The 19,221-nt window shown below is 37.6% G+C and overlaps 1 protein-coding gene across 3 annotated transcripts in view; it reads right to left on the bottom strand.

Annotated features, from left to right (window-relative positions):
• Positions 1–19,221, bottom strand: part of LOC124158748 (FACT complex subunit spt16) — a 48,882-nt gene that overhangs the window by 15,227 nt on the left and 14,434 nt on the right. For all 3 annotated transcript variants that reach the window (XM_046534020.1, XM_046534021.1, XM_046534022.1), the window contains exons 11-17: positions 10,657–10,855; positions 9,278–9,476; positions 7,566–7,804; positions 7,272–7,414; positions 6,944–7,126; positions 6,621–6,752; positions 265–434 (exon numbers count right to left, since the gene is read on the bottom strand). In XM_046534020.1, the coding sequence (XP_046389976.1) occupies positions 265–434; positions 6,621–6,752; positions 6,944–7,126; positions 7,272–7,414; positions 7,566–7,804; positions 9,278–9,476; positions 10,657–10,855 (1,265 nt within the window). The remainder of the gene's footprint in view (positions 1–264; positions 435–6,620; positions 6,753–6,943; positions 7,127–7,271; positions 7,415–7,565; positions 7,805–9,277; positions 9,477–10,656; positions 10,856–19,221) is intronic.

The following is a 19,221-nucleotide window of genomic DNA, read 5'->3' as shown; positions in this document are numbered from 1 at the left end:
TGTTATAAAGATGACCGAACATTTTGAGGATGGCTGTATGACACCTAACAAAAACTTTCATTACATACTTATAAAATACAAATTCTAGAATATCTCATGCGTTTCAGATAAAGAAATGTAAAAGAAATTTAAAAAATTGTGGAGATGCTCAAAATAAAGGCAACAAAATCACAAAAGAGAATGCTGAATTTCCATTCACTTCTTCGAAGGATTAAAAAGTGTTGATCAAGACATCATGCAGAGCACTAGGTTAAGTTCACTTACTTAAGCCATTCCTTGACATGATCCAACATATTCATGGGTATTGCATTAACCATGGCCACTTTCCTTTGGTAATCTTTGAAAACAAATATCATATCAAAGTTCTTCAAGTGGAACTGTACTCGTTCAAAGTGGACCAATTCTACATCTTCCAAAGTGATAACAAAAGGTGGCTGAAAAATGAATAATGATGGAAATTAGTTTCAAAATATATCCAAACAAAATCAAGCAATGATGCTAATCTTTTATTTTAACACTAACTATTATGATGTAGAAAGATATTTCACCTTCACATCCACTTGTTACTGGAATACGTACAACATTTTTCAGGTCTATAAAGATTCACCACCATTAGGCTCTTTCAATGAGTTAAAGAAAATTACAGATTGTAGTCAACAAAAGTATTTAACATAACAAAAGCACTATAAATGGCTGGATTCTCACTGTACAATGAGCTGTAACAGCAAATCATATTTATTCACATCAATCTAGTACATATTCATCTTGAACAGAGCACATTTAGCAACCTGGTGAACTGTCTATTCCTGGCCTAATGGTAATCCAGTAATGAGACAGTTCCCCAAATAATTTCATAAGTTAGGGAAATATTTCTATTACAGTTATTTGAATTACTAATGCCTTAGTACTTCAAGTCCCGACAGTCCTTCCCCAGCTTCCCCATTCATACCCTCAACTCATCTTCCTTTCCAACCCTCCCCATGCCACTTCCTGTCATTGTGTCTGTTTTCTCTTGCAGGCAGCAGCCATGCTCAAGCCCTCAAAAAACAACATATTGCTTGCATGAAAGGCTATCCTCAGTAGGGTAGCCAGGAATTTCGATCGGGAGAGGGGGTCCAAAATCAGGGGGAAAATTTTTGAAAAACAGGGTACTAAGTACATTGGTTTTTAACTAATTTTAATACCTTTCATAATAAAAGAACTTCATTTGACGATGAACTATTTTGTAAATCCATGATTTTTCTATATTTTGTTTCCCTAATGAAGCTAAGTGATTGTGTTTTTATATTTCTAGGGAGGGTCCGGTTTCTCAGAGTTCCCCCTTGGCTATCCTCATATTTCCCTCACATAAGGTTTTCCCACAGCAATACCGAATGATGCACATGATAACATAGCATATACAGAGAGGCTCATGAATCATTTTTACTGTTAGCAGGCCACAGGTGAGTAACAGGGCTATTCTGTATCTTGGGGGTACATTGTAGCGCTGCCACTATTTCCCTCTTTCAAATGGCATCGATTTTGATTCTGCAAATTGCATCACATTATATTACGCCGATTTTGGGGGCGTAATATATCGCCCCCGTGAAATCTAGTCGGTATGAAAATTAGTGTAGGGCAAATAATACAAGTCGAGTAACTCATTAAGTTATTTATAAATATGTAATTACTAGACATAATAATGATTAAAATATCTTTTTTTAAATTATTCCATTGTTATCAAGTGATCAGCGAAAGCCAATTTTAGATTTTATGATATTACCTGCAAATCCAATGTCTCCGAGAGCAAGATACAAATGGCGATCGAAAACAGTTCCGCGCATTGCAGACGACAAAAATTTCTTACAGTATTTATGATCAAACTCATCAGCAGAGAATGAGATTTAACATGAAAATATCTCTCCTACCTACATAAATGCCCTTGCGAGCATTCTATCATGGGTACAGACAGCACCACTGCAATTAACAATGCATACTATTATATACTTATAAGTACGCACCGTGATTTCCAATGGAAGAAAGGGGCAAATAAACAGAATGATTGCTCGAAACAAGGAAACATTCAATGAATTATTCATCATAAAACTGCATACACTTCATTTCAACATCATTCCTCAAGCGGCATACAAATTTACACTACCAGTATATTTAGTCCGAGTCATATCAACGCTAAGTTGTTTGAAGTAACATGGAAATGGTATCAAAATGCAAACATGATAACACTTCCATAATCATTGCTTAAGAAATGGTATTAGAAACCGTAAAGTACGTCACACGAGTTCACAATCACAACACTTGCGATGATTCCTTCCATAACCTCCGCGTAATCTAGAAAACAGCTGTTTTCCTCAACGAATGTATTTTAAATGGCCCAAAATGTGATTTTAAATGACAAAAATGTTTCATAATTAAATAATTATCCTAGTGGACATCGTAGACTTATGGCGAACAATGAGGCAAACGATGTAAACAAGCTGTGGCTGAAGATGAACGTACAATACCAGTAAACATAATTTCATCACTACTAATCACAAGAGTATAATCATTATAGGCATAGGTGAACAAATAGTGCGTAGTGGACAAAGTCCTCTTCAAGACAATTATACTTGTAAATTCCGATACATTGAGCACAAAAATTGGTGATATTCTTCCATCGACGACTGTTGAACCCGTGAATATAGGCGCTTATTTACTTAGGCTAGAAAATATCCGAAAGAAAAGCAGCAAAATCTCCAAACACAAGCTACATCGTACCAACTGGAGTAAGACAATGAGTCCGCAGTGTTATTAAACATCTTAAAATTCCAACAAAGCAGTGATTACAGTAGACTCTCGTTATTACGAAGTTCGTGGGACCGAAAAAACCGGAGGTTCGTAATAACGAAGTTCGTATCAACGTTTCTTTTAGGAATCATCAAAAAAAAAGTATTTAATAGAGATGGGTCGAATAGCAGATTTCTCGAATTCGAATATCGAATTCGAATATTAAATCATTGCTCGAATATTCGAATACCTCGAATTTCGAATACCTCGAATACTGAATGATAAATGCTAGAATGTTTGACTCGGTTGCCTATGCAGCAGGCAACACAAGATTTTGGGGAGTAATTTTGATTTACTAATCTCTAATGATTTTAATTTGATGCTAAGTCTCCGTCGTATTTTGACATTTATTTCTTTGCGTAAAATGCTTAAATAAACTCAGAAATACGTCGTGTTTGGTCTTATTCTTTTTGAAATTACGCGCACATTACTAATATTTCAATTCAATAAAGGTGTAACATCAATTGACGAAAGTCATTCTTAGACACCTTTTGTGCTAATAGATGACTCATGCAGCGGTTGACCTCCACAGAAATGGAGAACTTCGAAGCTGGTAGGAAAAAAAGGTCAGTGGGGGAGAAAAGGGAGGGCCGGAAACACGTTTCTATTGTTCTCGTGTAACCCGGTATTTTTTCGAAGCTAAGGTCTTCGTAATATGATCCCTGCGCGAGCTGTGACCTTTTTTTTATTTCGAAGAAGAGGAAATCCTCAGAGGGGTGGGCTAGTGCTGAATGGAGAGTGATACCGGATCTTGGGAAATGCGCTAATGTAAGTATCCCACGGTACTCACACAGCAGTTGACCTCCAGAAATGGGGAACTTCGAAGCAGGTAGCCAGAAAAAGGTCAGTGGGTGAGAAAAAGGGGGAGGGCGTGAAACACGTTTTTATGTTTCTCGTAACTCGATATTTTTTTCGAAGCAGGGGTCTTTGTAATGCGATCCCTGCGCGAGCTGGGACCTTTTGTTTGATTTCGGAGAAGAGGAAAGCGTCAGAGTGGGTGAGGCGAGTGCTGAATGGAGGGGGATAGCGGATCGTGGGAAATGCCCTAAGGTTGCTATCCTACGGCACTGAGGTTCTCCTGGTGGGGGGAATCGGGGATTTTCGGATTTTTTCACCCGACCATTTTCGGTTCCCCTCGTCGAACTCTTTTCACCGCTAAAATCCACGAATTTGATGTAATTCGTCAACTTGCGTAAAACGGCGCTGCGAGCACTAAATGACTACTGTTCTCTACATTTTTCCGAGTCAACTACCAACGACGTGCGTGCGACAGTGTATGACGCGAAATTCAAAGTATTCGAGGTATTCGAGGCGGTACTTTTCGCATAACTATTCGAAACCTCGAATATCGAATACTTTCTAATATTCGAGGTATTCGAGTATTCGCGGATACTATTCGCACATCTCTAGTATTTAATAAACACGATTAAATTACGCAGGAATTTGTTTAAACAGGAAAATTCATTCCAGTTTCTCAGCAGAAGAATGCGGCACGACGCAAGCGAGGGTTGATATCTTCCCGAATACAGTAAGTGCGATATACGCACTGGTTGCGTTCCAAGACCTTGTTCCTAAGTTGATAAACCTACAGCACGGCCGCTGAGGGTTGTCCGATGACACACAGAATGGTCTAGGTCGGGGTAGGGGCAAGGTTGCCAGCTAAGAAAGGGAAACGCCTACAAAGGGTTCCGCGAAGAAAGGATGCGGAAGGGACGCCGCACGTGAAGGACCCAGTGGAAGAATCACTTGTTTTGGTGATTCGAAGAAAGGATTTTTTTGATGATCAGCCATATTTCCGTGCACCTTATGCAGTTGACAACGTTGAGAGACAAGGCGAGGGTTTTGTTGGACAGCGATTGACTGTAAACCGTGCTGGCGTAGGGTTATCCGCCTCTCCTATTGTGCCGTCATCGGGCTACTGTCGCCGGCTGGACTGTATGAAATTGCATCATGAGAAATACGGTCATCCTACAAAATGCAACACTGATTCACAATCGTGCTCTAGCTCACGATATTACGAACTGATCTAGCTGGGCGTGCGACGCAGCCGGAACCGAAAAAATCACTACTCGCGGTAAGGATGAACAGGCGAAACGCTGAACAGTTCCTAAATTCACACCGGATTCAATGATACTTTGTTCAGATTGTGCCCAAAGTGACAGTTCCTCTACGCCAAGCCAAACCGCGAAGCATCGGCCAAATTGAAAGGCGCCAAATTCGAAATTTGAATGCTCGTATCTCTGAAAATTCGTAAATCGAATGCGCGTGGGAGGAGGACTTACTGTACGTCCAATTTACGAGCGGTTACAAGTGAGTCACCATGGCTCCACAGGAATGAAACTTATTACATGATGTTGCGTGTACACTGAAGAAAGAGCCATAATTGACGCTCTTGGGCGCGGTTCACGAGAAGAACTTAAACGCGGCGCGATTATTATAACTCAGCGTAGTGAATATGCACCTAAATGCCGTTGCTTACATGGGGAACTTCGTAATAAGGTTTATTTTATAGCCGCCGGGACCGGGACTGAGGTTCGTAATTCCGTAAAAACGAAAATTTCGCAATAACGTTTCTTTTACTATAGCTAGCATATGCCTTTTCGTCGGGACCAACGATTCGCTTCGTAATAACGAGAACTTCGTAATAACGTTGTTCGTATTAAGGAGAGTCTACTGAAGCTCTTTTAAACTTCTTCCCGGGCTGCCAAGTATTCTATTGCGTTTTCGTTGTGTCTCATTTGTTTATCGCAAAGAATCGAGAAATATGATTGGACGTGTACAGAATTCTGCCCCTGGTAGGGGCTGCAATCAGAATAACGCCAGCAAAATGCTGGCGTTACTGTCGATGCTATAAAGCGACCCCAAATTCTGCTTGGGGGCCGCTATTTTGAGATAGTGAATCAGGGGGGCGTAATATTGCGCCAAAAATAACATCTTCGTCATAATAGCGCAGCCGCTATCTTTTACAGAATAGCCCTGCAAGTCTGTATTACTTCCACCGTAGTTTTGCATTAGATGAAATTTTGTCTTGCGGTTAAGCCATTACTCAGAAAAATTACGCATTTTTGGAATCTACAACCCCAGAAAATATTGCAGTCAGCGTTCTACCAGTGCTTTTTCTATCCTAAAATCCTGCCGAACATAGCCACACTGAGAGCTCACAGTTACTCATTGACATAGGGCATTTCTCACTGAGCAACTGAGCACTACAATACCATATGAAAGAGTAAATCATCCTGGCACACAGCGGTCAGCATTTTACCGAAAAGAAAACACTGCTCACTAAAGCCATTCCAATATTTTTCTCTCACAAGAACAAGTACTCCACGGTAAAATCTGCATGCTTTGACTTTCCTGTATCCAATCAGTGGATGTTCCCCACCACTGTAGATCCAGGGACGCCGACTAACGAAAAACATTGGGGGGGGGGGGGGCCCAAACCGGGGATCTTGCCCTGGGAAATTTTATAAGTAGTGAGTTTTAAGTTTTTTAAGCATTTTAGAAGAGCCATATGATCAACATTAGAACTCTGACAACTCGAATCTCTATATCTGGACACGCCGGTGAAAATCTAAAAGCCTGACACATTTTTCCTCACACCCTTAACGAAATTTTGAGGGGGCTCGGGCCCCCTCAGACCCCATGGACCCACTGTGTAGATCTAATGGTATCAGAGGCCAAATCAGATAACTTTGGCTGAGGTAACATTAAGATGGAAAATTTATCCTCCATTAATTTCATGGGAACACTCTTAATATAGAAAAAGAACCCCATAAGAAAACCCACACAAGACTTACCCATTCAGTAAGGGTAACAAGACAGCCACTGGTAGGTTGCAGCAACACAGTAGACCTATATGGTGCACCAGGGAATCCCAGCTCTCGGAAAGGAGTGTCAAATTCTACTTCTTGCTTGGTCATGCCTTCAACCTATAATGACATTTATATTCTCATTCCAATACACCCTAGGAAGAACAAAACTGAACACGAAGCAATACAAAATCACGCTTTGAAATTGCTAAAAAAAAGTACCTTCTAACTTCACATAGTACTGAATAAGATTAGATTCCCTGAGGGGGAAATATTTAATCAGAAGTCTCCAATTTGTTCAAATTTCCTACCTTTTCACAGAAGCTTTTGAAAGCTGTCTTGAGCTTGTGCCTGAGTTCACGTTCAGCTTGCTCAGCTGCCAAGTCATCTCTGTCGTGCATGTGCTGATGTTTACCCAAATCAGTGGTGATTTCACCCACCTCCGTGTAAAACTGCACATCAACGTGCTTCTTCTTGCCAAACATGATGGCATTCTGGTAAAAAAGCAAGACATAGAATAAGTCCCTGATGTTTTCAGATAACTGAATTCATATTTACTGAAAAACGCAAGGGCATAAAAGTTTGACCGATGCTTCATCATTGTGATGACATTAAAATGAAAACTTCAGACTTTTATACCTTTAGATGAAAATGTAATAGGATGATCATTTCACCATCACAAGGCTGGAAGAATGCATTGCGAATGTTATTGTACAAAATATCCACCTTGTCCCCTCTCACAGAAGTGTAACGGAAACCATTTACATGAGCCTCCAATGATCCTATGAAGAAATAAAACGAAATAAGAGATTTTTTAAAATTTTACACATGATATTATTCAAATTTACAACATGCACCAAAAATAATGTAATAATAAACACAAGCTAACACAAATAAGGAGGAAATTCATGAAAATGAAAAAAATTTTCTCACCAGTCATCCTTTTCGAGACTATGTTTGGCCTGATGTACAGATCTTTTAGTTTTGGATTACCCTTGTTTTGGGATAGAACAAGTGAATCTTGCTTCACAAGATCCTCCTTCTCCCTCTCTTCAGCTTCTCGATTCCTGAAACGCTTTTGCACTTCTTTGATCAGCCGAAAGGCAGTGCTTAAGTTGGTCGAAGGTGGATTAATCTCACCTGGCTCCTTCACATTGGTGCTGCGGTAGGTACTGTTTGAAAATGGATGACATACACAGAGGTCATTTCTTACAATAATATCAACCAGCTCATCAAAGTACCTATTATTTGCTAGGCAAAGCCTGAATTTGACTGGTCACTTCAAAAATGGCCTCATTGAAAAAGCATTTAAAACATGCAATAGGGCATTTGACATTCATTTACCTTTCAAAGCTGAAAGGCAATGAATACATATGGCATAATAAAAAAAATCACAGAAAAGTCACAGTATTCAGGATGGGATTCCACAAACATGTTATAGAGAAAATAATATAGAAGCACTATTAAGCTTAAATAAGGCTTATTAGGCATATAAGCAAAGTAAATTGAGTTAAGGCCATCACATTGTAAGCTAATGGAAATTTATCGCACACTTGTAATTGACATATTTATTCTTTGAAGTTTACACATTTCAGAGAATACCATATGACAATAGCAAAATAAATGTGCCCAAAGAGTGCCAATAACTGACGCAAACCAGAGTAATAGAAAAAGGATGAAAGCTGGGGCAAGAACAGATAATGGTTTCTTTCAATGGCTAAGATAAAGAAAAATATGATCTGAAGCATTATAAAATTTAGCAGAAGGACGGAGAAAGTAAAGAAGGGGAAAAGAGAAATGAGCACATAAAATTGTAAGATGTGATATGAACAAACCATGACAATATTTCAAGGAACTCAATTTAATCATAGTCAAAGAAAATATGTAATTGAAAATTGCAAATTTCAGATCTGATTATATCATGAAACTGGTATAAACGTTTTGAAAGGTTACAAAACTTATGCCCAAGAAAACGGAGGCTCATGCAACACTTCAAATATACGAGGATCACACCATAACTAATGCACCCAAAAAATCCACAACCTTCATTCTAGGAACTTCAAATTTTTACGTGTATTAACTCATCCTTTAGGAACATCATGCCACTTTTCAACATAATCTCCATTCTTTTCAATAGCCTTACGTCACCTTGGAACTAGTGTGTGTATTCCTGTTTGTTAAAACTGACTCGGAACGCTGAACAATGAGAAGTGTTTCTGCAATATGGAGTCTACCTCTTCATCCACAATCTTCATAATTGGCTTGTCCGTTCTTACCAGATACTCATTGTGCCCACAGACTAATTGTACTACAATTGACATGATCATCTCTATACACCCCCTTCAGCCTTTCGTGAATGTTTCCGACCGTCTCGTTCTCACAACAAAGGAACTCAATCACAGTGAGTTGCTTTTGACAAACAACAAGAGCAACCGCCATCTTGTACTGAACTGATGCTACCACACCACAGTCGGTATTGCGTTCAAATAAATTTAAATGGAAGCAGGAAGGATGCATCTAAGCACTCTATTAATTGGAAGTGCCTAGAGTAACAATTGGTGTCAGGAAATTTGTGTGCATTAGTCTTGGAGTGCCCCTCGTGATACTAGACAAGTCATTACTGTTGAAAATTAAATAATACTAACACTTCCTTGACAAAAGTGGCATCTGGCTGTTGATACACTCCGCCTTCATTCCTTCCAAGAGCAGTTCCAGGATGGAAAAAGTTTATCCGGAGATAAGTGTAATCACCTTCAACACTTTGCGAGATGTTCTTTATTGTTGAAATATGGAATGGAACAGCTATCCCAAATACTGGTAGGATGACTGTTTCATACTTGCGATCTATTAACAAAAATAACAATGGAAATTAAAAAATATACTTATGCACAGTTATATTTTTGCCATCTTGGCCAAACTAAATTTTTATAGCAAAGAAAATCTAAACAAATCACTGATGTAATGGAAACAATGACTATGGATACACAGAAATGCTACAGTAATACATAATTACATTAGGGTTTCTAATTAATGATGATAATAGGAAAACCTTTTAACTTTGTACATCTGACTTTTAGGCCTAATTTATGAGTCATAACATTTTGATGTGCAATCATGTATTTGATTCCGTTTATTACGTTTAACAAATTTGATGGAATATTAAAATGCTAAATTTTACGTAACATAATTATTTTCACAATTAAGTAAGGGAAACTATTTAATGTTGACAATACCACTGGATATAAACAAAAGCTGCAATATGTGCCTTGCACAGTACCTCATCTCACCTTGCCCAACTGACATCAAAGACAATCACTGATTGACTGACTGTTTAAGTCAAGTGCCAGCTTATAACAGTCGGACAATAACAATAAATATATTGAGGAATATTCATCATTAAAGGAGATAAATACCAAGATTAACAAAAAAAGACAAGGAAGTATTAGGGATTCAGATCACAAAAGTTTCCAAAATTTTCTAGGTTGTTTGCAAACAATTGGATACTTTAGAAAATTGAGATACTCCAACATCAAAGGCATCCGAGTATCTCATTCCCAGCATTTCAACTATTAACCCTTTTAGTTCGGCTCTTGCAAACTACATTATTTAATTTGCTATAACTTATTACATTGATATGTATATTTTATTTCAGTAATGGTAAAAATATTTTGTCACATTAACCAGTTTAACCTCAATAATTAAAAAAAAATTGCTAATAGATATGTAATAACATAGCTTTGTATGGTTTTTTCCTAGTTGCTACATTATATGAAAATACCCTCCCATTTCTCGCCAGTACCCCAGGAAGAAGGATAGCACAAAGACAGTTAAGATTCAACTTTTACAATGAATAAGATTTTTCAGATTTTTGCCAATTTCCCCATCATTTCAGATTCAAAAGAAATTCTCAGACTACCTGGAAGATTGGACACTCTGATGTATCAACATGGGAATCGATAAATGCCATAGAAAGCGTAATCCTGAAACCAAGCTCAAAACTACACTCATAAAAGTTATCACTTACCAACAAATATTTTCAACTCCTTCACCTCGGGCTCTCTTGGTACCTGTGAACTACTCTTGTACGACACATTCGACTTCCTCACCCTCTCCTCCGCCTGACCGCTCTTCCTCTGCGCCATTCGCTGCCGCGCAGCCTCATTCATCTGAGCAGCTAGCTCTCTCTGGTGCTGCTTCCTTTTCTCTTCAGCAGATCCCTCTTGCTGAAATTACAACAACACCATCATTATCCCAGCCTCCAAATTCATACAAAATCCACAACCACAAAATCAATCGAATTTACTAACATTTTAGATAGTTTAACAGAAAACTACAAATAATTTTTTTTCCCCTCATACTTTAATTCCAATTTCATATTTTCGAAACAGAGAAAATAAATTCCTTTCATCGCTCCTAGCACAATTCTTACCAAGAGTACAATCAACACAAACACAGGGTAACCCAAAAAAATAAAAGACACCAGAAAAACACAACTATGGCGCATTAGTTGCCTGTTTATCTATTCATATTTTTTTAAAGATGATTAAAATTGAATAAGTAAGTAATGATAGACCTATTGCACATCTTATAAAACATAAATGAAATTTTGGGGTGCAAAAAAGTAAAAAAGATATTTTTAATGGAGTGATGTATTGGCTGCAATAAAAAGGTAAAATATGAAAGGGTATATCGTAATATCGTAAATATGAGTAATCATTACTGCAATATGCTTCAATGTGTGGTAGTCAGTCAGCCTCTTCACATTGGTGTAAGTCGAAGTTTACAGCCTCTCAACACAAACAATACTACTGGATGTTGCAAGAGGTTTTTGCAACCTCACAAATTAGAATGCAAGTCAATATTTTAAAAATATACTCCCCATCAATGTAACTTTTGTGCATAGTAAATGACCTCCAAATTGTGATTCACAGACAAGAATAAATATTAGTGCACTCCAGCATAAAAAAAGGCATTCAGAATGACTAAAAAAAATTACATTTCAAACTTGAGTCAAAGATTGTTTCTTTTTTGTTATTGAATTATTACTTTTGTTTGAAAAGTTCTAGTGAGAAATAGAATTGACTTAACACACTCAAAGGATATGATAGATCATTATCGTTTCACCTACATGGTGCCAACAAAATTTAGGAAAAACAACATAATCAAGCTTCAATCAAGAACCAAATTTTAAGCAGTCTAACAGATCTGAACTCTATGCATACATATGTATTTAGAATCCATAGGAAGTTGAGTTTTTTTTACAATTTTTTTCGACTTTAGGTATATTAAAAGATTCTTCAATTATTTTGAACCTAAAAGTTAATGTTATCTCTGAAATATACCCAAATTCCAGTTAAATTCGGGAATATATTTAAGACTAAATTTTAACGGCTTCACCATTTCAATAGTATCCCCAGCTCATACTCCCCTCTAAGAAGTTTCTCACGCCAATTGGATTCTTTGGAGAGTTATAACCAGAGTAATTTCTTTCCATTATTACACACAACCGACACACTTGACAAATCTTAGGAAGGACAAGAAATAAATATCTGCTCACAGCAAGAACCACTTTCATCAAATTAATGACTGTAAGTGTGCAACCTTACACATAATACAAAATCTATGTACATACTACTAAATGGGTACTTTCCTAATCACATATATTACAAAATGAGAAAAATTGCAATAATTACACAAATATATGCCAGACTACCCCAGAAAAAGCCAACCGGCTAGGATGATACATAATTAAATAAAGGCAAAGAAAGTGTATTGTGAACTAAAATAAATATAAATACATACTGCCTAGATTACAACAACAGGTTGCATTGCGCAAATATAACTTTTGAGCTGAAGCAAAAAATATAGTACCCCATTGAAATCAAATTTCATAATAGAGCATACAACACCTTATGAAACCCAAAGAACAAATTCTCCTGATGCTGACTGAATTTCTCATGCCAAAATAGGCTTGGACTCAAAACCAGAATGCATTTCATGCAACTGAAAAATAAATACAGTTACCAAAGGACCATTTTTAAGAGAACCACATAAACACAATTTGCTGCATACACTGCTTCTTTGAGGTGCTAAGGGACATTTAAACAATAAGATTAATCATGAGATTAAACAGACAGCTGCTTTTCATGCACAATAAAATACTTAAAACAGTATTTTACTCTAGACCATTGTAACATGCTGACCTTCTGAACTTCTCAAGAGAGATACTCACTGAATTTCCACTGAACTATGAAAGAGAAAAAAATTCAATGCAGCTGTAATAAATGTCAGGCATATCATTTCACTGCAAAACCTACTCAAAGTGAATTCATATTTGATATTAATGAATATTGTGCACTTTTTATTCCCCAAAACCAACACCATTTCATAAATAAATGCAACAATAACTATGGATTTCCTCAAAGACACCATTCTTTAATTTTCACCACACCATAGCCCAAAACAAACCCAATATTGACAGCATTTTACCATTTAGGTTAACTACAAGATATGCTATTAGCGCTCATTCTTTCCTACGCATGGTGGCACGAAGATACAAGGAGTGAATATGTATAGAAGTGGGGAGAAAGCACGAAGCAGTACAGATAGTGTGGCAAAGATGTACAGGATAGGGAAAGAAATTGGTTATCATCATTTAGACATATAAAAATACCCTGAGATAAACACATTATCTCACTAAGATGAAAAAGGAGAGGTCTTCAACTGGAAGACTTTCACAAGCTTGAAAAATTATTGAATAGCACAGAGTTTAAGCCTGGAAGCATTGCGGATGATAACGAATTGACACAAGGGAAACTCGAGCACCAAGAATTTGCGATGAAGGTATGTGTTACCTCCAGAAGGAAAATGTCCACTGAGAAGTTTTCACTAGGAATTGTTCGATGATTTTCCAATTATGAACCAAAGCTTAAATGCAGCTGACTTTACATCTGTGTATCAGGTCCACAAATGAAAAACTGCAGGAAAAATTAGTTTAAATAAGGCATCATGCAAGAGAGAGCTATGGGCCAATCCTAAAGACAAGAGACTTACCTAAATACAGAGTTAAGTGCTTATCAAATAACTAAATCTAGGACCACAATACCAAAAAACAACTGTGACTGAATTACTGCCTCCAAGAAAGACAAAAAAGGAATGCACACGAAATGTTACCACAACATCACAGTATTTCTTCACCTTTTTTTAGAACCAAAGATGAAAGCAGGAAATTACATATTCAGCCAATAAATAGAAGCTCCAGAGCAAATTTGTTGGAAGGTAAATAAAGATGGTTATTGAATAATGTCAAAAGAGAGAGTTTTTAAAAGAATAAATTACCAGGAATTCTTAGCAACTTCCAGCAAAACCTAAATTATGCAGGCAGCCTAAGGAAAATTTAAAATATAAAACTCAAATGAGAGAAGACGATTCGATTCAAAATGCTTCCTGAAAAATTCTGCATCCACAGGATAATTAATCACTGGAGCAGACATACAAAACAACATCCATACGCTATTTCTTTCACTCTTCTATTTTATCTATTCTACCTGGAAATAGCTAATTTTTCGATGGAATTGTCACAAAAGATGAAGGGTAAGAGAGAGACAAAAACAAAAAAATTGCTCAGAAAATGATCATGTATGGTTTATCTCTTACCACTACTCATTTGAGTTATCCCCTCCATTTAGACATATAGTCATAGCTCTACTGAATTAATATGTTGCCCAATGTGTAGCAGAAACTAAAAAACTTTTATGTAACTAATATACAAAAAATTTCAAATATAACATATGTCTTTTGGCATTTAAGATGGGAGGTTTGAAATGACATTCAAAAGAAAAATTCACAAAAACTGCAATCAAAATGTAACAAATATACAATCAATAGATCTAGTTTTTCATTACCTGTCAGGCAAGCTCATAATAGTAACTTATCACTAAAAAAATTTAAAATTAACCTAATTCACAAATATCTCATCAAACCATGGGTATTTTACTATGTTCATATACGTTTCTAATTCATAATGCTATAGCTATAATAGAAGTGAGCAACCTCACATAGCCATCTTAAATTGGCTATAGAGATTAACACCTACATCCCAGACGATGCCAATTGGCATCATGCTGGTCTTACTCAGGGAGCACAACGACATCAAATGGTGCCATTTACTGCCTTCAGTCACAACTCTAACTACATGGTTTTGCTTCTAATTTTTAAGTGGCAGCTGATAGGCTTACAGAAGATCCTTGTTCAAACCAAGACACAAGCCTAGCTGTGTTTACGCAATGCATTAGGACTGGCTGGACTAAGGGTTAGATACATTTAATAAATTAAATAGGGTCAATTTTCTGGACTTGCATTCGCCCAATTTTGGGTATCTAAGAGGTTCAATTTTGATAGTGAATGAGTTTATACATCTACCCACCGTGGTAAATGCATGGAGTAAATACAACCGTAGATTTTATTTGTGTTAAATTTTTTTGTACTATAGTTAACAATTTATTAATGCACTTGCCTTCTCCTTCAAACTAGCCAGGACCTTCCATTAATGTACCTCTGCCCACAAATTTCAAGCCTTCTCTTCCAACAAATATTTGAGAATGAAGGCACGTTAAATATGCTACTAGACTCTGTTCATTTTATCTTGGCAAGTGAGCTGGTGCGGCTAATGCAAGTGGGGTTGAGGGGAGGGTAAGTTCTTCAACACCTGACTTTCCCTTTGCCAATCAGCAGACAGCGGCGTGGCCTAGCACTAAAGAAATTCATTGCTCTCAAACCTCCATCATGCTAACATTGTGAATATGCTCGTGGAACAGTGTTGCCAAACCTTATACGACTTCAAGTGTTCCTTTCACCAACGATACCACATTTAGCGTAGTAGCTGACAATGTCATGGGCTTCTGTGAAGGGATTATCCTCGATACCTTCCCATTGAGTATGAATATTGCCTCGGCACCAGGCCCAAAATACCTGTGGCCACCAATGAGGTTGTGAATATCTGGAGGCGCTGTTTCTGAGTTTTTAGCGTGGCCAAAGTTCCGCCATCTTGGTTTGACAATTTTTGGACTTGGTCTCCGACTGATACTTTGAGGTGGCTAAGTTTTGTTCTGAAAATGTGCTACATCAAGAGAAAAATTCTACCATAATCACTAGTATTTCGCCGGTGATTGTCAACAGATTTTTTCCCATCATTCGTGATACTTCTGTAAATGTATAAACTCTGTTTGTATCTGTTGGCTGCCTTATTGGTAGGGATATCATTGAAAATATACTTTTTTACTGTAATTTTTAGATTTCCATTGGCTATAATAAGATTGAATACCAGTATAAGTGCCGGTAAATGACTAGTTTACTCTCGTAAAATTTTATTTCCAGCTGAGCTGGTTGTAGAACGTAACCGTGGTGATTGATAATAATTAGGGGCACCGAATTTTTGCGAACCTCGAAACGCGAAATAAAACGCAAAATTTCCAAGGTTGCGCGAAATTCACTTGGTTCAACGAAATTTCGCGTTCAAGCACTTTTTCTGCGAATTTGGCGCGATATTTTCCACCATTGCCGGTAAAAAAAATACCCGTTACTTTAAGTTTTCTTAAAAAAACGGTATCAAGAACCGATCGCATAAAGTCGGTGCTTTGGAACCGGCTCGGAACTGTGGCGAGGATTTGAATTTGGCGCCCAAAGCCGAAATGGTTCACAGCGTATTGGAGGCCAAAAAGTGAAAAATAGATTTGAAAACGCATATATTACTTTCCGATTGCACGGCGTCCATGTTTTTTTCTTTTGAGAGTTGCTCCCTAGCACGCGTATTTAAGGGGTCATCAATTTGTCGCTCTCGCCAACATTGTAACATTTTGTAGCCGCTTTCAAACAAGCTGACTTTTCGCCTACCTACGGCCACGGCTCGGTGACGTTCTTTCCACTTACTATAGGCGTAGCCTACGTTATTCATATATAACGTAGGCTACGCTATAGGTCTATGGATGTATTCAAACGAGTCGAATCACACCGTTGCGTTGACGGCACGGCGCCCATTTCAATCCGGCGATGCTCCGTCTACGACGTGAAATAAAGGCTATGCTGCTTTCAAACGAAACGACTTTTCACCGGCCACCGTTCAAGTGAAACTCGGGCGGCTTTCAGATGAAACGACTTTCTGCAACGCCGTGTACCGTGCCGTGAACGGCACCCGCGGATAATCGTTTCGTCTGAGAGTGGTCTTAAGATTGATTCATGTATATATGCAGCAATTCTTCGATATACGAGCAAGATGCATTTCGAGAGCCTATTCATAAGTTGATAAACCTATGCAAGGTGTCGAAAAATGAGGTTATCCTGCAGAATGCAACACCGCATTACAATTTTGCGTTAATTCATGGCCGCTCAGTTTATGCATGTTGTCGCTGTACCGGCGTGTTGAGCAGTTTATTGTTGAGGTTATAAGAACTGTGACAGTGAATCATGCATATAAGTTGTCAATTAAAGCAACAACTTAAGCTAGTTACATCACAGAACGTATTTTGATCTGACTTACAATTTACAACAAAAAAACCTGGAGGAAGAACCAGCGGCTGCCTGATGTAATGAGACATATTGGTCGATCATGCATTCATAACAACGTGTTATTTAACTTTTTTCCTTGGCAAATGAAATTATGTAGTTATGGTTTTTTTACAGAGCTTTCCTGCTAATTAACGTCTTCCATGAAATATTTTCATTCACTTCTTGTGGTTGTTTATTTAAATTTGCCATTAATTCAGATAATTAGAGTTCATCCTTGGAACCGAGTACCGAAAACTGATGGGGGAGAACCAGAACGGTACCGAGAACCGAAAAAATTTAAGAACCAACTCAAGAAAAGAAAATGAATCTTCTCTTAATAGTCTCAAAAAATCTGTGCAACTTTCCATGTGTGAGGTCCTGAAGCAAATAGGCATAAAGACTAATATCAAGTTTTCATTCCTTGTATAGTGACCCAGGGACGAACATTATTACAGCCATGGGAAGATTATTTAACTCAAGGTGTATATATTGACAACTGATGTGAAGGACTTCAGCACAATTGTTGCTAATGTCCTCTTATAATCATTAACAGAAACTCAAGAACTTTTTGACTATTCTGTTTTGAAGGATTCTGCTGGATTAGCTCAGGAAGAAGGAAAAGAATTTTCAGTACTTCCACTAATTCTTGCCCTGTAAAATGATTTTTTCCATTTTGTAGAAAATTGTATGAAAACCCTATGGATACCTGTGGCAAATGTACATGCAGAAAGAAGTTTTTCCATATGTGGAAATATAAATAAAAGAACCACTAAACTTTAAAAAAAATGTAGAATTAAAGTCAAGTTTGACCAATGGATCTCAATTCCAGTAAAAGAAGGATTCAGCCAATTTTAAATTCCACGGTGTGAATAATTTCAGATGGCATATTCAAAAAAAAATTTATAGATAATAGATAAATACATACTTGCATGTGTTGATATTATATTTTTTGTGTAAGGCCTTAAAGACTTTTGTTATCAATGTGTTAAGTGAAAACTATAAGTTTTTTAAATCATGCAGGCTAATGAGACAGTGAAATTTAGACCAATCAAAAATATTCCCAATCTGTACAACTCCCGCATTTGTCTAGCGTTATGAGGTTGAAATACATACGAAGAGTGTTTATGGTATGTGTATCTAACAAATGCTTAACTTATTCCTTTAGCATTTGCTTTGACCCATCTTTATCAAGGTTTTTACCATTAAAAATATATGTAAAATTCTAATAAGCATTTTTATTGGTGAAATTATTGTTCTAGGGATAAAAGAGAATGTTTGTGACGAGTGAATTTTTATGACGAAACTGTATTTTTTTATGACGAAATTGCAATTTTATGACCAAATTTTAAACCGAAATTGACAGATTTTTAAGACGAAATTGTCACGGTTCACTCCGGGACCCGTGCACTCCTGCAGGAGTTCGGAAATTTTAGTTCGGGATTCGCCCGCGTCCGGCGCTTCTGCGGAAACTTTCACTTCACTACCCTCCCTTCCTCTCCTCCCCTCCTATCCTTCCCCTCCACCGCCGGGACGTGCATGCAGGAGGCTCCCTAGCTCGCTCGCTCTCTCTCCCTCTGGCGTCTCGTGAAGAAAGGTCTCTCACATCGCATTGTCCGCCTCGCCCGTGATCGGGCTTATATCTGGGGTTGAAGCTTTTCTTTTTCTTCTCCCCTGACCATGGTGTTGTCCATGTGGCAGTAATCTGCCGCCGAGTCTCCTCTCCTATTTCAACATGTGCTCTTTCATGGCAGAAGTTGGCCATGAAGATTTTATTTTTGTTTGAACAAATGTCAAGAGCCTTACGAGGAGTAAGTTTTCTTTCATTGTAAATGTGGATGTGACCTATGTTTTAATTTTGACGCCTGAAGAACTACCTCATCTACGACCAACTCAAAAATTGTGTGATGTGTGGACATCGTTTTTGTGAATGCTAAAATTCTGCAAATTGTCTTCGACCATAGTTAAATATATAATGTATTTTGAAATTGTCTACATTCTGTGACTGCTTTCTTATGCAACTGTTCCCTTTTTTTGGCGGTGCATCGAA

This window comes from Ischnura elegans, chromosome 5, assembly GCF_921293095.1.
Source record: "Ischnura elegans chromosome 5, ioIscEleg1.1, whole genome shotgun sequence".
NCBI classification, from domain to species: Eukaryota; Metazoa; Arthropoda; class Insecta; order Odonata; family Coenagrionidae; genus Ischnura; species Ischnura elegans.
The sequence above is the reverse complement of the archived record's forward strand: the minus strand, read 5'-3'. Positions and strand labels throughout refer to the sequence as shown.